At 40.8% G+C, this 24194-nt stretch overlaps 1 protein-coding gene across 8 annotated transcripts in view; it reads left to right on the top strand.

Annotated features, from left to right (window-relative positions):
• LOC117400336 (FH1/FH2 domain-containing protein 3-like) overlaps positions 1 to 24194 on the top strand; it is a 284731-nt gene that overhangs the window by 226665 nt on the left and 33872 nt on the right. For all 8 annotated transcript variants that reach the window (XM_059022942.1, XM_059022941.1, XM_059022940.1 and 5 more), the window contains 3 exons: positions 3657 to 3862; positions 16305 to 16682; positions 18472 to 19364. In XM_059022942.1, the coding sequence (XP_058878925.1) occupies positions 3657 to 3862; positions 16305 to 16682; positions 18472 to 19364 (1477 nt within the window). The remainder of the gene's footprint in view (positions 1 to 3656; positions 3863 to 16304; positions 16683 to 18471; positions 19365 to 24194) is intronic.

Here is a 24194-nt window from a genome sequence, read left to right as displayed (position 1 = left end):
AGGAAAAACTAGCTCACAAATATTTTATGCTGGTTCCATTTCTAATCATTTTACTCTCACAATCACTACAACTAATCATTACGTTTATTTGTAGCTTTAATTGTTGTGGACTATTTGGCTGTCACTGAAAATATCTTCAAATATTAAGAAATATCTAGAAATGATTTAGATATATCTTAAAACATTTAGAGATATCTATTAGGGGTGCAACAATTAATCAATGCATCAATTATTGATCATCTGTCCTTAAATTTCCCTAGCTTCGATTACATATTGGTGAATCAATGCATTAAAACCTCACGTGTGTGAGTGAGCTTCTTTTAGTGCTAGTACGGTAGATTAGTGAGTTGCTAGGATACACACTTTAGGCCTCTACATTTGGGACAAACCAAATCAGTAGGCCTATTGTATTCACTTTCATTTTCTTGATTTAAAAATTAAGGCAGTAACGTTTTTTGTTTGTTTGTTTTAAATTTGTTTCAAAGCATGTTGTGTTTGGGTTATATGGCAATATTATATAAAAAGAAGCTGAATTTAGTAAGATAGTTAAATTAGTCAGGATTTGTGAGATTAATTCAAATGTTTTGCTTTGCTTTTGGGCATAAAATGTTAACAGTAATGAATAACCATTGTTCAGATAGAAATGACTTCTGTTAAAATATAGTATTTTTTATTATTATAACAAAGTTAGAGGGACATCTGATATGGACGGACGCATATTGTTTTCAGTTGTTAAAAACTCAAGTCCTTTGTATTTCTTTTTTTATAATCGGAAGTGTTCTAATTTAAATGTAAATTGTGTCTTTTTGTTTAACTATTATGCACAACAGTGTTTTTATTTATTGTATCCTGTTTAAAAAACTAATGTTTGTTCTTTAATTTTAAAAATAAAATGTCAATGCATCGATTATCGTTGATAAATGCCTTATCTCTAAATGATACTTTGGCTTGCCATACTACTCACAATTTAAAAAGCATGCTTGTGCACACCCACACACATCCTCTTTGTATTGCATTGATTTGATTCTAAACAGTAAAAGGTACATTGGTTTACAGTGGAGTGCATTCAGTACCATGATTTTTTGTGCGTATCGGTGGCGGCCATTCAAATCACAGCCCTCTGCAGCCATCATTCTCCCTTCCAGTCATTTCTGGCCGAACATAAACCCATCAGCTCTAGATTAATCATTGATTTCCTGGTTGCAGTGGCAGTCTGTAATACAGGTGGTCCGACAAGTCAAGACATCCAAAATCATGTCCCTTTCAAGCTCGGAGAAATCGTTACGACCGCCTGTCAGCAAACTCCTATGGCACAGCAGCTATATGGCTCTATGGTATGGAAAAAGTGACACATCACCTGGTTGAGCTTGAATATTCACATGCCTAACCCTGTTACCAAATGGCAACAGGTCTAGCCTGAGCACAGCAATGTAAAACACACATGTATAAATATGAGTCTCCAATATTAGTCTCCATCAAAACAATATTTTACAAAGATACAATGATATCAGGGCTTTGCTGAAGCACACCTTCCTGCAGGTTAGGACCACTGTGTGGAGTTCCTGACCTCAGTGTCCTAATGCACAGGATTAAATGGCTTGTGTAGATCTAAACAGCAGAAATGTTTGAAGTGTTTACAAACAGTGACATTGATGCTGTGCAATCCAAACCAATTTCACTGACCATTTAGTAAAATACTTTCATGTTCCTGACTCCACTGAAGAAGGGAAAAATCTCTTCCTTCTGTTTTACATCAGTGGAGACATGTAACACATATTTCAAGGAGACGACAGTTTTTAAAAACATATTTGCTTGATATTGAGCAACAAGCTAAAACCACACACAGAGAGACAATAACTCTTCAATATTATTGCATTCCCATAGCGATCTTAAATTCTTTGCGCTGCAGTGCCATATCTTAAACTGATGGGCTCAGCTATTGTTGATGGAAATAAACTGGTGCCTGCCAATCTGGCGATATTGTCTAAAGCTAAACAGGAACACCATATATTATAACATCTCAAAACTACCACATGATTCATCACCATGTTCAGTCGCTGAATGGCATTGAGTGTTCAGGTCAGAATTCAGGTGTGCTAACAGAGGGGCAGAGAGTTAAGGAGGTACCAATAAACACAATTTCAGCCAGGCAGCATTAAAATGTGGATGGATAGGAACTAGGCATCAAGGCAGTGCCCCTAAGAAAGATTAGAATGGAAAGCACAAAAGCTGCAAGTTGCAATATTGAGAGTACTTGCACATTAGCCACAAGTAAACATATTGAGATACAGCACTGCATTGTGATTGTCTGTTGTGCTGTTCAGTAAATTCCAATACAATCAGTAATACCCATACTCTAAATTGCAACATATCTTGTGCAAAATTAGATTACTAAGCTCGAACAGCCAGCATTGAGGATTTAGTTAAAATTCATGAAACTTATGTTCCCATTGCTTTAAAGCATTAATGCATTATTAATGGAAGTCATTAAACTGCAGCAGAATAGACAGCACCTGTACAATACAGGCCACCAGAACTTTAAGACATACAGAGCAACACATAGGTGTCATGCCCTGTATATCAAGATGTTTAGAGATGATAGGGTAAGGCGTGTAATTTCCTTTGGATAAGGACCAGATAAGCATACCCCTAGTTTTGTAAATTATATCAGTATCTGTATATCTATATAGGTGTGTTAAATTAAATTAAATTAAATACAAATTTAACGCTCTCCTTTTTGCCAGGATTTTAATTGGGTTGTAGAAAGGAAGTATGATTCTTTGATTTCCTTACAATTGCAATTATTATTAGGGTACAAAATAAGCAATGCTGACAAAAAAAACATCTTGAAGAAATTCATATTTCAAGTTATTTGGGGTTTAAAGTACAAACGCAGAGTGTGTGATTGGTAGCTGGGCTTAATAAATAGTTAAGGAGCACTGTCTGCCTAAATGTAAAACAGATGTATCTTTGTTCTTCTAAACAGGCTTTGATGAATAAACTATATGTGACGTAAAGGCTGCAATGATTGGATATCAGGGAAGGCTTTTGGAGGCAGAGACCATTTTTTTAAGAATGTGGATAAAAATAAAAGTTTCCGTTCTAAACGGGAGAATGAGAGAACAGAGTTAGTCTCAGTGTGCAGTATAGTGTAGGTAAAATATCCCTGACAGGGACTTAGGTGTATTGATCAGTGCATTGTTTCCAAGAGGGAATTCTCTTTAAATCTAATGGAAGATCCTGTGTTATTTCACTTTGGAGAATTAGGTGCTTATTAAAAAGAAACTGCTTGGAATGAGTGGTGGTTCCCATAGAAACCCTGAAGACAAGAAGGGAAAAATTACACAATTGGGAGTGCATTTTAATAGGATGTAGGATGCTTTACTCCAGAAGTTCAGAACTCATGCATTCCTGCAGATAGCTTTCCATTGGAAGTGTCAGGTAGTGGGGGCTTATATTGATTGCAGTGACTGCAGACAGCAGACATGCAATAGCATCAGACAGTCATTATCAAACAGTTTGGTGACTTGTGTGCAGGGTGAAACTGTGAAGTGAATATCTATAGATTTCCTTTAGGACATTGGCTGGCAAAGTGGACTTTCTTTCAATGTGAGTTTCAGTTCACCACGCTGAGGAAATGTGGCTTGCCTTTTCAGGTACAAGAATGTGGAAAGGTTAGCAGCAAAGGAGTACGAAAAGGAAAGGAGCCGCACAGTGCCAAGGGGGTGGAGCGAGCTGACCCTCAGCCCCCACACTGCGTCCACCTCGCCTGTCCTCAGGTGTGTCACCCCCTCCTTGACTGAGTCCCAGGAGGAGCCAGAGACACCGTCCACTCCCTATGAATCCCCCAAGCAGACAGAAGGTAACGAGTTCTTTTTTTTTTTTTTTTTTTTTTTTTTTAAATCAATCAAGAGCTATTCCTTCATCTGTTTATCAGTGGATTTTGGAATAAATAACAATGGAAAAGATCATTAAGTTACTAAGATAAAACAATTGCAATGTAATATCTCACACTTATACAGCATTAACAGTACTTTATCATCATGTTTGTAGATAGCAGAAGCCAAAGAGATGTATGAAATATTCTAATGTGATATTATTGAACTCTATTAGTTTAAAACATGATTGTTCAGCTTGCTCACCATTATCAATTACTTTTGCTGCTGTGTAAGAGCCCATGTCAGCTGTAGGTACAGCAAGTTGTTTATCAACTCCACAAAGCCCACGAAGATCTGTATGTTCTTTGCTGTTTTGCAGTTATTAACAATCTGCCAACTACTATAGATCACCATTATTACCACCACACTGCTATTTTCCACATATTAAAGTTAGTTTCAATCCAACCACAGCAAATGGGCATTAAATTGGGACACAAAACTAGTGTTTTTACTGTAATTATAGGTTAGCTGCACTGTAACTGGAACTGAATCTCACCGTGCTGGAAGTATACAATTGTAGTAACTGCCATTGTTGCTGTAGTTAATTACTGTACATCTCCAAGGTGCATGCACTTCCACTGCAATTAAAGAATTATTGTTTTTACCCGTTTAAATAGTGGCATTTTACACTGGATTATAGTCCCCATCACACACACACACTAAAATGCAAAATATTAAGAACTGTGGCTCCTAGCCTTTCAATTGCATGTGATCGTTCAGTCAGCAAAGGTTTTTCTGTTTTGACAAGTGACTCTATGATTGCAAACAGGACTCTCTTTAATAAAAGCAGTTAAAGAAACATGCTGGCCTGTTGCAGAAATAGAAAAAGATATTTCAATATCATTTTGATTTGGAAAGTGGAAATCCAATTTTTCAAAAGAAAAATAACGTTTCACATAAAATGTTTTCTTAGTAATTATACCACAACACCTTTATATTGAGTGCTTTGGATATAATGGGTATAAATAATGAGAAAATAAAACCAATAACTACACCTTTAGTCATGGTGCCTCCTGCATGCTTGTAAATAGTGTGTGTGTGGGAATGTAAGGTTTGCAGGGATGGGGTTAAATCTGCCCCTACCAGCAATCACAGGTGTGGCAATTCCCTAATGAGGTAATTTATGCTAATTGGGAATTGGCCACATGTATAAAAAGGAAGCAAAATCCTGTTTTGTGGAGGAGTTTGGTGGTGTGCATGCTTTCTGTTTCTGGATCTAATTCCTGCCGGTAGCCAGCCTGGGCCATGACCAGTGGCATAACTTTACGATAATGTTTGTTATGGTAATTGTTTATTTATTAGTTTAAAAATGTTTAGTAAAATGTGACCAACAGTGAAGTTTTGGAATATTGATAAACAGAGATGCGAGAGTCTGTGCGATGTAGTTAAACACACAAAATAATTTAGAATAAGTAATATATCGTGATTAATTTGGTATAATAATTGTGTAAAAAGTTTGACTGCTCGCAGTCCTTCCCGCAGTGTTTGCAGTGCCATTGCGAAGGCTGTCACGGCTTGACAGCAGGCTTCCGCCAGTCTTAGGGCTGTGTTGTGTTAAGCTAGAAGCTCTCCAGGTGGGCATTCCTGCATATTGCTTCTTCAGTAAATGTAGGTCACTGATCTACCACCGTTCTTAGTGAGCGAGGTTGCCACAACGGTAGTGTACCGTGCTCTGCACCATACCGTACTGTGTATACCGTGCACTGTACCGTACTGTACACCGTACCAGGAGTACCATGCTCTGTGCACCGTACCATACAGTTTGCACTGTACCGTGTATACCATGCACTCTAAGCGTAGATTGGAGAAGCGAGTGTTACGCAGCTTTGTACAGCGCTCTTTGTCCGTTCCACTTGGACAAAGTTGTATCCTCTCCTGAGGGATGTGTGCCTAGGGAGAGTAGGAAACCCTCACGTACAAGACCGGCTTCATGGTCTTCCTCATCCTCTCCTTCTCCTTCTTGCTCCCCTTCTCCGGTTTCCCCTCCTAAGAAGAGGAGGACAAAGCCACCGGTCTCATAGATCGGAGAGCTCTGAGCAGCTGGATAAGCTCTGGGAGGCGATCTCCCAACAGGGCAACATGTTAGCTGAGCTACTGCGCAACCACACTGCTCCACCTACTCCCTCTGTGCCGTTAGAGCAACAGGGAGTAGTACATGCAGAATGGCAGCAAGAGGAGGTGGTCGATCAAGAGTTCCCCTCTAAGGAGGGTGACTTGGATAGCGCTACACCAGTAGCGCATATATTGTTGTCAGCAGAGCTTTTGCCGCTGATTAAGAGGGTCACTTACGTTTAAAATGTCCCATGGCCTGTAGATGACAAGCAGAAACACTATATTTGAGGATGATCCCGCTCTTTCTCATGTGTCTCCTCCGGTACACCCAGATTTTCTTTTTGAGGTGCATTCATCCTGGGGTCACCCGGCTACAGCACCGGCTGCTTCATGTTCCTTAGGGACGCTGTACAGCTTACATGAGGTGGAAAATCTTTAGCCGCTATTGCATCACTGGTGCAAGCCCCAAAGCTAGCGCTTTTGAACAAAGACGCTACCTGCCCGAATAAACAATGCAGGGTTTTGGAGATTATTCTCAAGAAAGCTTACTCAGCTGGTGTATTTGCTGCACAGCTGGGCAATTACAACAGCATCTTGGTGGCTTACCAGAGCTGTTTGTTAAAATCTCTTTCACAGAGCCACAGACCCACACAACAGCAGTTCGAGGAACTGTGGCTGGTGAATAAGAACCTACTCAGTATATCAAAATTCAAAAGGGCAGGCGGTGGGTAAAAACCTTGCTGCGTTAATAGCCGCAAGATGTCAGCTCTGGCTGCCCAAGCGTGTACAGCAGATGGGGAAAAGGCACCATTTCTGGATGCTCCCATTACTCCAAGACACACTTTTGGTCCTGCGGTGGATGATATGCTGCAGCGCTGTCATCGGGTGCAGGAGTCTACGAAGGAACTGGTGCGCCTGCTTCCCAAGCGACCTCCCCCAGTACGTAGACCACCTCCCAACTGGCGGCTAAGATTCCAACAACCTCACAGACCGGTCCAGCCGGCTCCTGCTAAAGCCAGAGGAGGTATTCACAACTGACCCCCAGCTGTGCAAAGAGGAAACTTCAATAAGTTCCACCGTCAAGCGCAGAGGCAAAAGCCTCAGGCAAAGCCTCAAGCAAAGCAACCCTAGCAATTTGCTGCCACAGGCCCAGGGCCCCTTTTCAGGGAGTCACCTGGAGTACTGACGGTACTGACTGACTCAATACTGTAAAGACCTGCTATTCTCTGCAATTCAGACACGGTCCTCCTCCAGAAATGGTGAGCCTTATTTGGCAACAGTTCGGGAGAGCACAGGTGGACCTCTTTGCCATCTCACGAATCGATCCATTGTCCCCTCTGGTTCTCAATAACGGGAGTCAGGGATTCACTGGCAATAGATGCCTTGGCCCACCAGTGGCCGAGGCAGCTTCTGTATGCTTTTCCACCACTCGTCATGCTACCGCTGTGCCTGGAAAAAATCAGGCAGGACCAGGCCAGGGTGCTATTAGTAGCCCCTTATTGGCCCAGGAGACTGTGGTTTTCAACCCTGATACAGCTCCTGAAAGGCCAGCCGTGAAACGCAGCTACCTGCTCAACCAGGCGCGGTGGACATTGTGGCCCCTGAACGGCACTTCATCCATCTGTGGCTTTCTAATAGGGTCATTGACACTTTACAGAATGCTAGAGCGGAGTCCACGCGTTCCCTGTATGGGTACAAGTGGGGTGTTTTTCAAATGTGGTGCCTGTCTAAGGGTTTTGACCTACAACCTGTCCCATGGCAGTTACACTGCAATTTTTACAGGACCTATTTGATGATGGGAAATCCCCCTCTACATTGAAGGTCTAATTGGCAACCATTTCAGCTTGTCATATCCCCAGGAGCGCATTTTCTGGCTGGGCAATTTTTGAAAGGAGCTCGGCGACTTTGACCGCCTATGAAGGACATTGTCCCTCGCTGGAGGCTTAATGTGGTGCTTGAAGCACTTATGAAGCCTCCATTTGAGCCCTGGCTTTCAGCGCAGCTGAAATATTTATCTATGAAATCATCTTTCTTGCTTGCGATTACATCTGCTAAGCGGGTGGGTGAGGTGCAAGCTTTTTCGATTGCAAAAGCCTGCTTATTGTTTGCAGTGGCTAGGGCGAAAGTCACACTTCACACTAATCCTGCTTTTTTGCTGAAAACCATCTCGGCATTCCACATTAACTAGATGGTGGAACTTGAGGCCTTCATCCACCTCCTTTCCAGTCTGATAGAGAGAGGCAGCTCCATACGCTTTGCCCGTTGGCAGTTGGAGGCAGTCTGAGCAGTTTGTTATCTGTTATGTCCCATGGAAAAGCTCTGTCTAAACAGAGGCTATCAAGATAGATTACAGATACTAGTAAAACTGCATATGAACGAGCCAACTTGCCCCCTCCAGAGAAGCTCACTGCCCATTCTACCAGGGGCATGGCAACTTTGTGGGCTTTGTTCCAGGGCGCATCTGTCAGGGATATCTGCGATGCAGCAGTGTGGGCTACTCCCCATACTTTTACACGGTTCTATCAGCTGAATGTCTTGGATCCACAAAACCCTGGTTTTGGAAGAAGAGTGTTAAGGAGGGCCTCGAGCTCGACCCTTACAGCATAAACATAGAGGTGAGTTCTCCCTCAATTTTTTAGCCCTATCTACTTGTACTGGGTTCCTCATGGTAACGCGCAAGGTGGCCTTTGCTGAGCCTTGTAGCATTCCAGTTGGTCTGCAATATTGCCTTGCGACAGCTTTGGTATTTCTACCCATGAGGTAATGGTTACATTTCGTACTTGATGGGGAACGTTGGGTTATTATCATAATCCTGGTTCCCTGAAATAGAAATGTAACCATCAACCTTCAAGGTCACTGCATCCATGATTGCAGCTGTCTTGAAAGAAAAATGATGATGATATTGTGTCAGTGGTCGTTTATGCCCTTGGGGGCGGGCACAACTACGTCACAAGCACTACGTGCAACTTCGATATATCTGCTCATGTTAGACGGTATTAAAGGATAAATACACATGAGGTAATGGTTACATTTCTATTTCAGGGAACCAGGGTTATTTATTTGCACAAGGCACAAAGGTAATTTTGCTGTTTTAAGCTTACTGTTTCAATTTAAAATGAAAAGTTAAACTGTAAGTAGACAGAAACCTCAGTGTGCTAACATCATAAACAACACCCGAGCTATGGTGAATTACAAACTTAAACCATTTTCCTGTGTTTTGGATACAGCAACGTAGTGCATCCTCCTCTAATTTTGTCCATCCGTTTGCCATTTTTCCCCAACATTACTGTGATCTCAGGCTGTATACAAATGTGTCAGCCAGGGTCTTTAAACTACGCTCCACGTATGTTCACTTCTCATTGGTCAGTTTCCCTAGTTAAGGTGTGTGCAGCTCCAGGATCGGACCAACATTACTAAAACACCATCTCTTGATCCGGCTCCAGTGATCCCGAATTTGATTCCATTTTTCTTACCATTTACAATTCATATACAATTTTATAAGTAACTTGAAATCAGCAACTTTTTAGGAGCCGAGAACAATTAAAAAGGTCTAATTTAAGCACATTCTTAGCTTATCTGGACCTCTGAGTGTAACAGGGACTGTTTTTCCTCATTGCTCTACAGCGGACCCTAACAGCCATTGTTATAAAAATTAAAATGTAGCTGTTTAGTTTAGATTTTGTATATTTTGTTTTTCAACAACCTTGCAAGTAACATCAGCCATCAACATATCCCATCCAAATCAGACATTCCTGTTGTATACATTTAAAGTAAAAACATGAAGTGCTAGCGTACAGCATTGCTCACTTTCTGGTATAGATTTCCGATTTCAGCCACATACAGTATATTCAACCGTAGATCTCAATATAATTTATAATATTACCGTAACCTTATCCCTTTTGTTACATCATCTGTTTTTCACAGTTTGCCTTTGGGAGGCTGATGGATTTCGTATAAGAGATTCCTAGTCCTCCTGTGTACAGTAGTTGAACTTAAAGAATACAGCCAGATTCCTAGGATTTGCACAGATGCATTAAAGTCATCTTTGTGATCAGTTTAATTTGGGGGTTTTAATTAAGGTAGTGTAATGGTGTTCCAGTAAGTTTATTTCACAGTGTTTATTAATTATGCTTTTTTATTAATTGAAAATGACAGGCAATGTGAAATATAATCACAGCATTGATGTTTTTGACAGCAATGGTCTTTGAACAACTGTCACAGGGGCTTTTCATTTCTGTAGTTTCAAATTAATACCAAGATGGTGCCTTTATCTTGAACTTTCTTTAACTTTAAGTTCAGATTTCAGAATGCTTTGACTAGAAAAGCTCCCTTAGATTAAATGGAGATACACATCAGTATGTGGATGAGAAACCCTTAAGACCTGAGGAAACAGGTCTTAAGGGTTTGCTATCAATTTGGTGATACAATGGAAAATTCCAGGGTTTTGATATCAGATATACTGTAGATAAAGCCACAAACCACGGTTTTGTCCAGGATTGCGGTACACAGCAAAGGTGTGGCTAGAGCAGCTTAATAAAAAGTAAGAGAAAAAAATTGTTTTGTGTCAGCGGGGCAGGGTACAACTTAATATTGCTAGTTTAATTTTTTTTTATTTTTTTTTTTCAGACAGACATTTTTCCATGGTGTTCTTTCTATGACTTTTTTTTTTTTTAAACATTTTCTAATATACTGCTTGGTTGCTGAGCAACATTTACTGTTTGTGTATTAGGAGTAATTTACCAGACAGCCAACTGACAGGTTTGGCTTTCTCGACTAAGTAGGTAGGGAATGCTGTTGCCTGTACCAAAAACTATGTCATAAATTCTGGTTGCACTGGCAAACCATTTTCGGAATGGTCTAAAACTTTTACATAAAGTATATTGATGTTGACTTAAAATTGGAGCATGCGGTATAAACAATGGCAAACAGAGGTTAGGACTTATCTGTAACTACTAATCATCGCCTGTTTAAGAGCAGTGTGGAGTAGTGGTTAGGGCTCTGGACTCTTGACCAGAGGGTCGTGGGTTCAATCCCAGGTGGGGGACACTGCTGTTGTACCCTCGAGCAAGGTACTTTACCTAGATTGCTCCAGTAAAAACCGTATTATTATTATTTATTTCTTAGCAGATGCCCTTATCCAGCGCGACTTACAATCAAATACATTTCAAATATCACAGTACGTAATAATACAATTAAGAGCAAGATAAATACAATGACTGGTTCAAACAAGTACAAGTGTATATACTGTATAAATGGGTAATTGTATGCAAAAATAATGTGATACCTTGTAACAATTGTAAGTCGCCCTGGATAAGGGCATCTGCTAATAAATAAATAAATAAATAAATAAATAAATAAATAAATAATAATAATAGGTGTCTGCGCATGATAGCCCTATAAGTCTCCTCACATATAGGAGGCTGGGAGGTGATGCACAGGCTATGACTTGCTTTTTGTACCTTTTACCCATGGAGGACTGGGTTAGAAGCTGGATCAGGTCACAAGTGAAGGGGGTTCAGTATAGACCACTGAACCACCACACAACATCACAAAACCACCACGCAATTCTGCTAAATCTGGCAGCCTGTGTGGGGAAGCTGTCAGACTGTAGCCAGTGCCATTGTCTTTTACCTTGTATTAGTCCCAAATACCAAACATTACATTCTACATTGAACGTTGTTGTTTAGATACAATATGTTTTAACAGAGCTAGGCAATTGATCAGGTTACCTCAACCCGTCGAGATAGCCTCAGATGCCACACCAAGCAGACAAGACTTCTGTTTTACATCTTTTGAAGGAAGTAACCTGCACAGTTCAGGAAATCTTAGACAGGCCAAAATGTAGCTTCCCCTGACGAGCTGGAGGTTAAACGAAAATGTCCTTGTCTACATTTTAAAACGTGCAGCTAGAATGAGAAGTTTTGAAACCTGTCCCAATGACAATAAAGAAATAAGAAACATGTCGCCCTTCCTTTCATCTCCATGCTTCTCACTGTTTCTCATTTACACATTGCACAGCTTCGGGAACCAATATTAAAAGGATAAACACGATGATTAGCATCAGCTTAGAAGAATAATACATTTGGCAGCTAACCACATTAATTATAACTGTGTTGTGTACCACTTTGATGGATCTTTTTTTATTAATGAAATCCATTCTGGGTAGCAGCCCCTTTCCTCATGTACAGATGAACCAGATGTGGATTTTGTATCTTCAGAGCCCAGAGACATTTGCATTGTTTCCATCTGCCATGACAGAAGAAACCCAGAGGAAGTCTAGAGTAAATCTGAATAGAAACCTGGTATTATTAGTTATTAAAGAAACCTCAGAATGAATTCTACCTTCTCATTAGCAATTATGTGGGGTCAAGTAAAAAAGAGCCTTCTCATTAAAAGATGTAATGTCTTTAAAAGCAATAGATAAAAGACCAGCAGATGTGTATTTTTTTTTTTGCACATCACTAGGTACTGTATGACCCTGCCAATAGTGAATGTCTATAGTAGGATTTTGAAGCTTTTGTCAGTTAAATCAGACATTTAATCTTGCTGCAGTTTTTTTTTGTTGCAAAACAGGGAGTTTTTAATTAAAGTTAATGTTTTAGTTAGATATAAATAACAGTATATGTTGAATTGGGCAAATATTGTTTCAATACATTTGTACAATGATTATGCATTTACCACAATGTACCATTTTTATCTGTAAATACAGAACGTGGTCACCAGTAGCTTGCACCCACACGCAAGACAATCAGCCTTTCCCATTCCTTACAGCGTTTAGACCTAAAAGTAATTCTGTTGTTGAACTAGGGTTTAAGCAATACTGTTTTATGAATGACTTTCAAAGACAATACATAGCTTTAAAACATATAGATTCCTGTCAAGAGTTATGGCATTGCTGATACCAGATGAAGCCTTGACAATCCCAGTTAAAGTTTTCCTGAACTGTTGATTCAGGAAAGGTATTATTTTTTCCACATATAAGGATTACCATCTTTTACATGTTTCTTTTTTTCTGAGGCTGTTGATTTATATAGAAATGTGTTGGGAGATGAAGGAAGAACATATTGGAAACACATGTGAAATTAAGCCCTTGAGATACCAGCTGAGACTAGTAAGACAGTATGAACAGGGCCTCTGCTGCTTCTGAACAGATTATCCCTTATACAAGAATATCACAGTAATTTTACAGTTAACCCATGCTTTTCCCAGGGTTATACTATGTATGAAGTATTGTTTAGTTTGCCATATGCTTTATCATTAATCTATAGGCTTAACAATGTTTATCTATACTTTACCATGTTTTCACTATGCTTTGCACATATGTTTTTACTGTGGTAAACTTTTATAAGGGATGTGTAGCAGGGCGGTAGAGAGCCCTGTACGTATTTATTTATTTATTTTTAGATCGGGGTCTCCCCCTCCGCCCCTGTGCAGTGTATTTTGTATTTGTTTTGTTTGATTTTATTTATGTATTTATATGACCGCAAAGCACCGTATGTTTTGTTATTATTTATGTATTTATTTCTGTGAAGGCGAGGCGCCGCAGGTTTTGTTATTGTTTTATTTAAAATGTTTTCTGGCAGAGGCGAGAGTGGGTACTCGTCCTCTGCCAGGAATAATTAGGAAAGCTTGTGCAGAAGGTGGCCATCTCCCGAATTAATTAGGTGATTTAATTTGTTGCTAATCGGAAGATGGTCACCTGTATAACAAGCAAGAGGTGTATGAGAGGAGCGTAGAGAGTGAAACTTAAAAAGAAGACATAGGAACAGTGAAGGCAATCTGCCCAGCCTGACCTGTGTTGTGTTATATTATTTTGTGTTCGAGATTTATTTTTGTTTAACATTTTTATTTTGCTCTGTGAGCAAGTGTTTTTGTGTTTAAATATTTTATTTATTTTTTGTATTTAAATAAAACGGCAGCCAGCCCCGTCTTTCTTTTCAAACTGCAGTGCCTGGTGTCAGTATTTCTACCTTCCTGACTCTGTCTGACGTCACCGCCCAGTCACCCTGTCACAGGATGGTACAAGGGAGTTAATACTCCTATAGCCTATAAACTTTGTTAGCTTTTAACATATGACTTCTGTTTAATAAACTTTTCAGCTGATCATCTCTGTGGTTGTAACACCATGTTGGTCAACAAGTTTTAGAGATCCCAGTTTCTCTCTGCTGGACAGATAGGCGTGTATTCAATTGATCAGATCTTAATACCGCCACCACTAAAACCATTCTCCAAAGACTACTTAAAAAAGGGAGTCTTTTTCTTTCATGATTTGAATGGCAGTGGTATTGTTAAGATCAATTGTATAGACCCCATTGTCCTTGAAATGTGACCCCCAAAAGCTTATGTATTTTTAACCTGGCCCACAATTTCATTAAAGCCACAGTAGGTGGTACATCTTATGTTAAGGACTCTTCTTTCGCATTGTACAGTACCTTCAGAAACATTTTCAAAGTGAAGAATATACAGTATATTACAGATGACAACTTCAACTGCAAAGGAATAAGGGGAGTAGTAGAAATGGCACTATAGTGGAAAAATTGTCATTGCAGGCTATGCTGCACGTGCAGCGAGGCGTGATGGGCTTTCACATGATTACAGTGTGGTACACCACATGCCATCCAGCAAAACTGTAAAAGATGATTAAGCACTTGCACTCACTGTTTCTTATGCCAAGCTGCCATTTTGTTGTGTAGAATGGGTACAGATGTTGAATCCAACGTTGTAAAATTGAATCTGGCCTATTTTTTTCTGTCTTCCATGTGATGTTCTGAAAAAGAGAGTACATAATTGTAATATGCCACAGCAATATATAAGTGTAACGGGCGTTCTGGTACTGTGTTGGTATCCACTGAGAAACGAGAGACACAGAGGGTTTGATGTTGCAAACGGCATTCAGTCGTCCAGGTGTTATTATTTACAGGTAGTCAGGTGCAGTAGTATGTAACAACAAAATACAAAAAGGCAAAAACAAAACACAGTGAGAAAAACAGCTACCAAAACAAAACAAAAGGTGGCCAAGCTCAGGCCGAGCGCTGCTCCCGCTTCAGGAACATTTTCCCGGCATAAACTAAATAAACAGGAGGGATTACAATCCTCTAACTTAACCCCTACCTATGGTCCTAAGGATCCCGTTTGAACACACGGAGGTCCTTGATGTTGGTTCACTCACACTGGCTGTAGACTCGGTCATGAGGCTTTTGGTTTGTAAACAAAGCATGGGATAGCACAGAACAACACAGAACAAAGGACTGACTTTCCAGATCCTTTTTAAAGGCAGATGAACAGGGTTAATTGACAATAAATTATTAAATTGCCACCTGGCCACCTGCTGCACACTAAACTTCAATTAGGCAGGGAGGGAAGTCTAATCTCCCAGCCCTGCCATATCTAGTACATACTTTAATTTAGAACATTGTAAATGTTTATGTACAAATTGTATTTACAATCAAAGACAAACATATTCTTTACAGGGGCAGGCCTCAACCCTGCCACAATATGAAAAACGTTTTGTTTTTAGTATGGCCAGCTTGTAACAGATATTTTTTTGCTTACAAGGGTTGCAACTGCTGTTGTTGAAAACTTTCTTTATAGCTTTGAATGGTGCCATCTGTCAAGAGCTGTTGTGTGTCCCTGTAAAAATGCTGCATTGATATTTTATGATAATATACACTTGTTAGTGTTAGCTACTGTACAGGGCACTTTATGACTTTATGACTTTTTTTCAGAGCACCATCACATGCGTCATACCTCAAAACAGAACCTTTAGTTGTATTATATTAATGCAGCAATCATCATTACAAGGCTACTAAATCAGTTTAGCTCTGGTAAACACTGAAGTAGTTTTACACCAAGGTACATTTAAAATATGGTATAATAATATCCACAGCTGAGGAACCTCTGGAACAGATTCCTAGTGGGTGTGGGTATTCATGACTTTATGCTATGTGGCCAAACACATAATAATATACACGTAAACATGGGGGGGGGGGGGGGGGGGGGGGGGGGGACTCAAAGAATACCAGCGGTGTTATGGAAAAAGGTCAAAGCAAAACTATAATTCTGACTCAGAAAAAGTGTTTCCTTGGAACCATAAAATGAAAAATCTGAAGTAATAAAAACATTAGGGCCATATTTTATTGGGCTTAAGGGTTACTTAAATGAGGGAGAAGTAACACATTGGTGGTGATAATCTAAATTACACAATCATTTTTAAAAATGGGCTCTATTCTTAAAAAAAAGTGTTAGAAGAAACCACTTGCCTTACAGAGATGAGTACAGTATACAGATCACTTTTGTTCTTTTTTTCATCCATAGTAATTATCAGTGAACCAGAGCCTGAACCAGATCTCAAACTCAAAACTCGAATTGAAACGGCACAGGAACCATTGACAGAACTTGAAACAGAACTCGAAGCAGAGCCGACACCTGAACTGGAATTGCAACAAGAGGCTGAACAGGAAGCAGAGGCCCAAAAGGAGGAGGTAGAATCTCAGGACGTGGAGGGACCAGAGCTAGAAGCGGAGCAGGGACCAGAACGGGAGCCAGAGGACAACACTCTCCTCAGCGAGAAGGAGAGGCAGAATGAGGAAGTGAACGAGAAGGACAACTGTTCAGCCTCCAGCATCTCCTCTGCCAGCAGCACTTTAGAGAGAGAGGAGAGAGAGGACAAGCTAACCAGCGACAATGAGACTGGTAAAGAAAAGGGGTTTGGTCTGAAGAAAATACATTCTTATAGGTAGTTGACCATGAAGAGAATGCATTAGTCCTGGAAAGACTTACAACACACTTTTATTGCAGTCAGGACAAAACAGGAATCTCAAATTAAAATAACATATAAACACAACTGGAACAGAGAGGGGTGAATCTATCAAACTATCTAGATACAGGTATATGTAATTTTATTTTAAACAAACATAGATTTAGCTGTTTAACAAGATTTCACATATAGATTTGTTGTCTTCTTATTTATATATTAATTTCAGTGGTGTAACCAGGATTTTGTTTCGGGGGCAGGGATGGAAATTATTGCAGATGGGTAATAAATCATTTATAAAAATGTTTCTGCAAGTAAAAATTAACTACACTCCAAACTTGCAGTGAACTCGAAATCACCCTATTAAGAACTGTGATGTTTCACCTCACAATCACATTTAGAACTACTATGCAGTTATCAAACATACAAATTAAATAACAGAAATAATAACCTACCTTACTTGATGTTTAGATCCCCAAGTCCATCCTCCTGTGTTTCATTGCAAACTTGTGGAGTACTTATAGGTCTTGGTTTAACAACAGCCATTTAAAGCATGATTCGCACAGGACTAAAAACCAGGTGTCCGCAGAGTTGGTCAAAAATAGAGGATGTCTTGTAACCTCCCAGACGTGGATTAGTTTTTGTCAACAAAAGTCAGTAAACGCAAAAGAAATGCGATGTTGTTGCCAGAGAAGGCGCTTTTCTGCATGATTTGTAAACAATTAACCGGGTCTAAATGACTAATTTCGTTGTACCTTCTCTTCCAAAGGCTAGAGTAACCATTTCGTCCTTTGAGTATTATGTATTTTCATAGATGAAATGTACAGTTAAAAGCATTAATTTTCCCAATTATGTTTTGTATTTTCGCCCGTGCCCAATTTGGTTATGACCAGTCATTGTGTTTTACACAACTGTAGCATCTTGGGACAGATCATACCAATTTTAATATTATATTATGGTTTAGTGCGATGGCTGGTATTGTTTTGAAGAGAATGCCTCAGAAATGCTATATCAATTGTAACATAACACTGACATGGTCGATTTGCACAGGAGTAAAAAGGCACAGGATGCCTGCGTTTCAAATTTCACAGAAGGTCCCGATGTCCTGTAAAATAATCAGAGGACCTCTGAGAATTATCTGTGATAAAAAGAAATGGACAGTTTGCACGGGACTAAATTTCACCGATGTCAGTATAAATTTCGAAAACACCAGTTTATGTGGTGATTTTTAGTCCCGTGCGAATCTGGCTTTATATTAAACATAGTTACTGGTACACCTGGTGGTCCCTGCTGGAAACACTAGTACTTGAGATTAAAAGGTTTAAAACCTTAATGTCTTTAATACATTTTCAACTTCAACGTCTCATCGCACGTCGGTTTGAACAGTACGTGCACACGCGTTGTCCAATCAAAGGAATCGAAGGCTGAATCTGGTATAAAAATGACAGGACTCTACCCAATCACAGCTAGATATGTGTTTGACAGATTTTCATTATTTTTTTTATTTTTTTGTAAGTGTGCTTAGGCAGGTAGTGAAGCAAACAGCTCACAGGTCAAGGCTTACATTGGTTGTGACAAGGGTTTACAGTATCGCAGGTGGCTGACATTTGTTGTTCTCCAAAGTCATTGAATAATGCATTTTGGGTGGGGGGGGGGGGGTTCAAACCCCTAAAACCACCCCCCTAGCTACGCCACTGATTTGTTCTTTTTTTTTTCCCCTCACACCAGGTCCATGGGCACAATGCATTAAGGATGTGGATGTGAACGAGCAGTGCAGCAAAATCCTCAATAGTAAGCTGTTCATGTTGGACATGTTGTATGCCCAGAACAAGAAGTCACAGGATGAGGAGGAGGAAGAAGAAGAAAAGAAAGAACAGGTGGAGGACAAGGAGAAAGAGGAAAGTGAAGAGTCAGTGGCCAGCCTAGCCAGCAGGATCTCCATCCTGCAAGCCAACAAGCAGGCCAACGAGGAGAACACCAAGAAGGACATGGAGCACCTGGAAAACCAAGGCAGTGTCAAGGCCTTCGCCGAGAAGTTCAACAACGGGGAGCTGGTCAAGAGCCTGGCCCCCTCTGAGAGCGCGGTCAGCGAGAAGCAGCCAGAGAAACCACCAGCACCTCCCAAGAAGGAGTCAGATTACATTTGGGATCAACTCATGGCCAGTCCTCGGGAGCTAAAGATCAAAGACATGGACTTCACAGACTTGGGGGATGAAGACGACCAAGATATTTTGGATATGGACAGCATTGTGGGCTCTGGGGAGCAGATCCTTCCTCCCCCTCCCCCTCTACCATCTTATATGGCCTTACCGCCCCCACCCCCTCTTTTTGGCTGCCCACCACCGCCACCTATCCCTGGCGTCATGGCGCCACCTCCCCCGCCCTTCATTGTCTCCCAGCACATCGGTTCTCCGCAGCTGCTGCAGGGTGAGCCCTCCTTCCAGAAAAAGAAAAAGACCATTCGGCTGTTTTGGAATGAGGTTCGTCCTATGGACTGGCAGTATAAAACGCATAAACGCTGTAAAGACTCTCTGTGGTCTAAGCTGGAGCCCATCAAGTTGGACACCTCCAGGCTGGAGCACCTCTTTGAAACCAAGTCTAAGGAACTGCCAGTCACTAAGGTAAGAAACTAAAGACAACATTGAAAAAAATCTGTGTTTGGTCAGATGGAATTACACTTAAGGAGAAATACCCTGAATATTGTGTAACAGGGCAGAGGCTGGGCATGAACCAGCAAACCTGTGCCACGCAATCGAGCATCTTAACCACAGTGCAAATGGTCCAGGCTCCTTTGCAATCATGGTTTTAGAGCTTTTAACCTCATCTCGTCTCACAGACAGGGGACAGGACAGAATCCGTAATGGCAGTGCATCACACAGCAATGCTCATTACACTTCAATTCCTGTTGTGAAAATGGTAAATAAACAAAAAAATAAACAGTGGCCAAAGAACAGCAGATTTTCAGCTAAACTAATCTTGTTAATCTAATTTTCTTCCCATTGCATAAAATGTGCATTTTCCAAAAGAGTTTTTTATTTTTTTTATTTAAAAGATTAGTGTAATATACTCTAATATTATAGCCCAATAACTTTTACAGGACTTTTTTGAAGTGTTTCAGTGTGTCACTGCTCATAATTCACTGTTTCCTGCAGTGTATCCTATTTTTGTACAACATGTGCTGCCACTTAGTCCTTGGAGTTAGATAGACACATGTTTCTGTGACCTTTTAAAGAACATTTGGATTGGATTGTGTCATTTGGACTTCATTCAGCCATTGTCAGTATATGTTTCTTTTTCAGCCCATTGAACATGGGTCACCCTTTCCCCCTTCAAAAACGGGTGCAATGGACCTAATAAAAAATATAAAATAAATAAGATAACTGAAAGATTTGTTTAAAGCTTATGCGATATGTACATTGGGCTCTCAATGCATCCTGAGAAAATGTTAAAGTGCTTCCCCTTTTATCTTTCTTTCTTATTTTTTTTTTATTCTTTTTATTTTTTTTTTCAAAAAATTTAGTCGTTGCCAATTAGTTTTTATTATTTTCTCCCCAATTTGAAATGCCCAATTATTTTTAGGCTCAGCTCACCACTACCACCCCTGCGCTGACTCGGGAGGGGCGAAGATGAACACACGCTGTCCTCCGAAGCGTGTGCCGTCAGCCGCCCGCTTCTTTACACTCTGCAGACTCAGAGCTACAGCGTCGGAGGACAACGCAGCTCTGGGCAGCTTACAGGCAAGCCCGCAGGCGCCCGGCCAGACTACTGGGGTCGCTGGTGCGCGGTGAGCCAAGGACACCCTGGCCAACCTAACCCTCCCTCTCCCCAGACGACGCTCAGCCAATTGAGCGCCGCCCCCTGGGAGCTCCCGTCCACGGCCGGCTGTGGAATAGCCTGGACTTGAACCGGCGACGTCCAGGCTATAGAGCGCATCCTGCAGTGCTTCCCCTTTTAATATAAACATAAAGTCAATCAGAAAATGTGATGGTGAGTCAGCATTTGGAACCTCCTCTCCTTCAAGAACATGTTGAGGAATCTCAGATCTAGGATGGGGCAAAAGCTGCCGTCCTTCTTGGGTACTAGAAAATATCTCGAGTAGAACCCCTCTCCGCAGGAAGTGGGGTCTCCGAGATGAATAGCTCGCTTGCACAGCAAGGTGGCCACTTCCTTCTGGAGTACCGAGACCTGAAGAGTAGTGCGTGCACCGGAGTGCATGGGAGTGTTGTGCACACCAAGTGCACCGAGCAATGTGTGCCCCAAGCACTGAAGTGCTATGTGCACTGAGTGCACCGAGCTCCGTGCGCACCGAGCGCCGCGGCGCACCGAGTGGACCGAGCACCGCGTACGCCGAATGCACCGAGCACTGGGTACTGTACTGGCCAGGGACAGCTGAAGCAGCGGTGCCTACCCTAGCCGCGTGTAGTCACACACCTGGTCCGCGCATAGCGTATACCAGGGGACACACAGGCCGAAACCGCAGCGGACGAATCTGTGGATGGAGTACAATAAACAATAAACAATAACAGTGGGAACACACTGCTGCTGTTCAATTTTTTTTTTTTTTTTTGAAGGCCCAATGCACCGAGGTGGGTGGGCCGAGGCAGCCGGCGCGGTCTACTCTACTGCAGGGCTAGTAAAAATACAGCTCTGTGGAGGACAAGGCCTGCTGTTGTTTTTTTATTTTGTTTTTTTTAGCTGCAGCACAACATAGGCAAGTGGGAGTACCGCGTGTGCACTGCCGATGTACCAGCAAGGTATTTCGTCAACAATAAATATATATATTTTGTATATATTTAACTGCTAACAGCAGCCAGCAGTCGCTCAACAGCGGGGGTAAAGAGAAACCTAGCCCCATTGGAGGATGTGCTTCCACACGAGTGAAGGCTGAAAAAGACAACAACACTCGCTCCTTTAAATCAGTACTGCACAGACAGTCGACTCACGTACCACAGATAGATAGCAAGATACAAGTACCAAGATACAAAGAAAAAGGCTGAATCAGGAGTCGCTGATTCCATGAAAGGGGCAAGCCAGCTATCAGCCTGAAAGGCAAGGTAACTGCAGTAGACTCAAGTTATTTTTTAAAAAACGCTCAGATACCAAACACAGAGGGTCTTGCCTTACCATCTTGAGAGGCAAAAAGAGAAATAGCTGGCATATCCCATACATAATATTTTGGTGGTCGTCTTTGAATTGAAATGGAACAGCAAGTTTATCTATTCACTGTCAGAAGCTGTATGGCAGCAGAGTTTTCTGCCCTGATTCCCTCTTTTCATTGCCAGGTGTGCTGCTCCCCAGTTTAAGAAGGCTGTCCCTTGAAAAACAGCCAACATTAGTCTTTCAGTCTGTGTTATACCGCTGACACTAACTACTGCTTCATTAAAGTTTCTTGTCAGACTTCTGATTTGCTAACTTCCGTCACAGATAAGTGTGCAGCAACCTACGTTACTGTTTTATGTTAAAACTGTGGAATTAAAAATGACATTGTTCTGTTGTACATCTGGGGGAAGTATTTATTTAGTTATTCACTTCCATATTTATTTTCAAATGAGAGACCCTTGAGGTGACATACTGGTTCACAGAATGTACACTACAGGTCAGGGTTCAGTCCTCTCAGTTCAGCTGTAATCAATACCATCCTTCTTTTAATCCTTAACTATGATTTTTGCCCTGCCATAAAACCGCCACTTCGCATTGCTGCTTGCTCAATTATGAAAAGAACTGTAATTACGAGCATCAAAGAAACATTGGGTATATCATTTCTGTTCATTTCAACTGCTTGCAGCTCAGTGCTTTGTTGTACAGTTGCATTCCCACATGAATGTAGTTAGCAATGTTTTCTTGTAAAAATAGTTAGCTAGTCTTTATTTATTTACTTTTTTTTCTTGACAAAGCATGTTGGCAGAATATTGGCATGCACTGGCCTTCTGTTGCCCCAGGCATTCAGCTGAGGGGGCCCATGTAGACAAGTTGAATGAGTTGGACTGTACATCAGTGCCTGAATATAATCATGCTAGAGCTTATGCAATGCTTTCTAAACACGACTCGTTTTTAATATTGCACACCACCTTTTTTTTCATAGACTTCCCAAAATAGTTTTTGAAAGACACCATTTGAAAAAAGTATATAAAAAGCTTAAACAGTGCATTGGAAAATAAACCTCTAACCTTCTATACAGCTGACAAAGGTTTTGTGAACTGCAAAATTTATTTAATGAATCAAAAAACAAAACATTGCTTGTGAACAGGGCCCTGGGGGGGGGACTAAAGCTGGCATGGGTAAGGTGTCTGCAGTCTGAATACCATGGGGGATGTTCAGAAAGCCTTTACAGTGGTATGGCATTCACACCAATAGCATTGTAAATGAGAATAATACCTGTTAATGTCTCTAAATGTGAAATTAACAACTTAAAGCCTAATTTGATTTCGATTCCTACTTGTTTACTGTAATTTCATTGGCAGTTGTTCTTTTTTCATGAAAAAAAAATGTGCTAATGACTCTTTGGTGTAAATGGCTTAGTGATCCCTGTATCTTTGCTGCTCTTTAGCTAGTGTAAAACAAGAACTCACAGCATGTGTGACAGTGTACTGTAAGTAGTTCACAAGCTGGGTAATAACTCCTGGAAGACTATAAACAGAGTAAACCCTGAAGCCTTTTCAAAATAGTTTCACATGAAATATCCCTTGAAAAAAAAAGCAAATCCAGCCACATTACATTACTTCATATGTCTGCTTTATTCATGAGCAAGTCAATATATAGGTACAGATATATGTTAGACAACAACATCATTTTACATGGATACATCTCTCATAGCCTAAATACTGTATAGTCATGCAGCAGATATATAGGATCCAGGAAAGGTTTTTTTTTTTTTTTTATGGCCTAGAGAGCTTATCAGACAATGAATTGAATGCATTTTGTACACAGTCCTAATGCAAGTCTCAGTCCAAAGTAAAACTGGGTACAAGCAGGACAGCCTCAGTCAAGTTCTAATGGGTCTACAAATTATAATGAAAACCTAAAACAACTTTCAGGCTGCCAACAGCCCTGAACAAAACCTGTTGCTGGGGGCTTGGCAATGAGGTTAGAAGAAATGGCAGAAACAAGATAAAAGCACTCTGAACCAAGCATATGGTTACAATTTTTCATCATTGCAACAAATACAGTGCAAAGGACTGACAGATAGCTGCAAGAGATTATTTCCACTTGCGCCAACTGAAAGTCAGATTGTGTGGGGGGATGGGGGGGGGGGGGGGGGGGGGGGTCAGCAGTACCTGGCAAGAGACATCAAAAATGGTTCAGGCAGATTGGGAAGGAACATCAGATAGGTGCATAAAATATTTCCATATACTTACCTGGCAACAGATGACATAGAGCCAAAAGTACCAGTGATAACAATGTTTATCAGACAGAGGTTACACAAAGCACTATAAACTAAATATTTTGCTTAT

The sequence above is a fragment of the Acipenser ruthenus genome, chromosome 4 (assembly GCF_902713425.1).
Source record: "Acipenser ruthenus chromosome 4, fAciRut3.2 maternal haplotype, whole genome shotgun sequence".
Taxonomy (NCBI): Eukaryota; Metazoa; Chordata; class Actinopteri; order Acipenseriformes; family Acipenseridae; genus Acipenser; species Acipenser ruthenus.
Note: the sequence above shows the minus strand (reverse complement) of the source record. Positions and strands in the feature narration are given on the sequence as shown.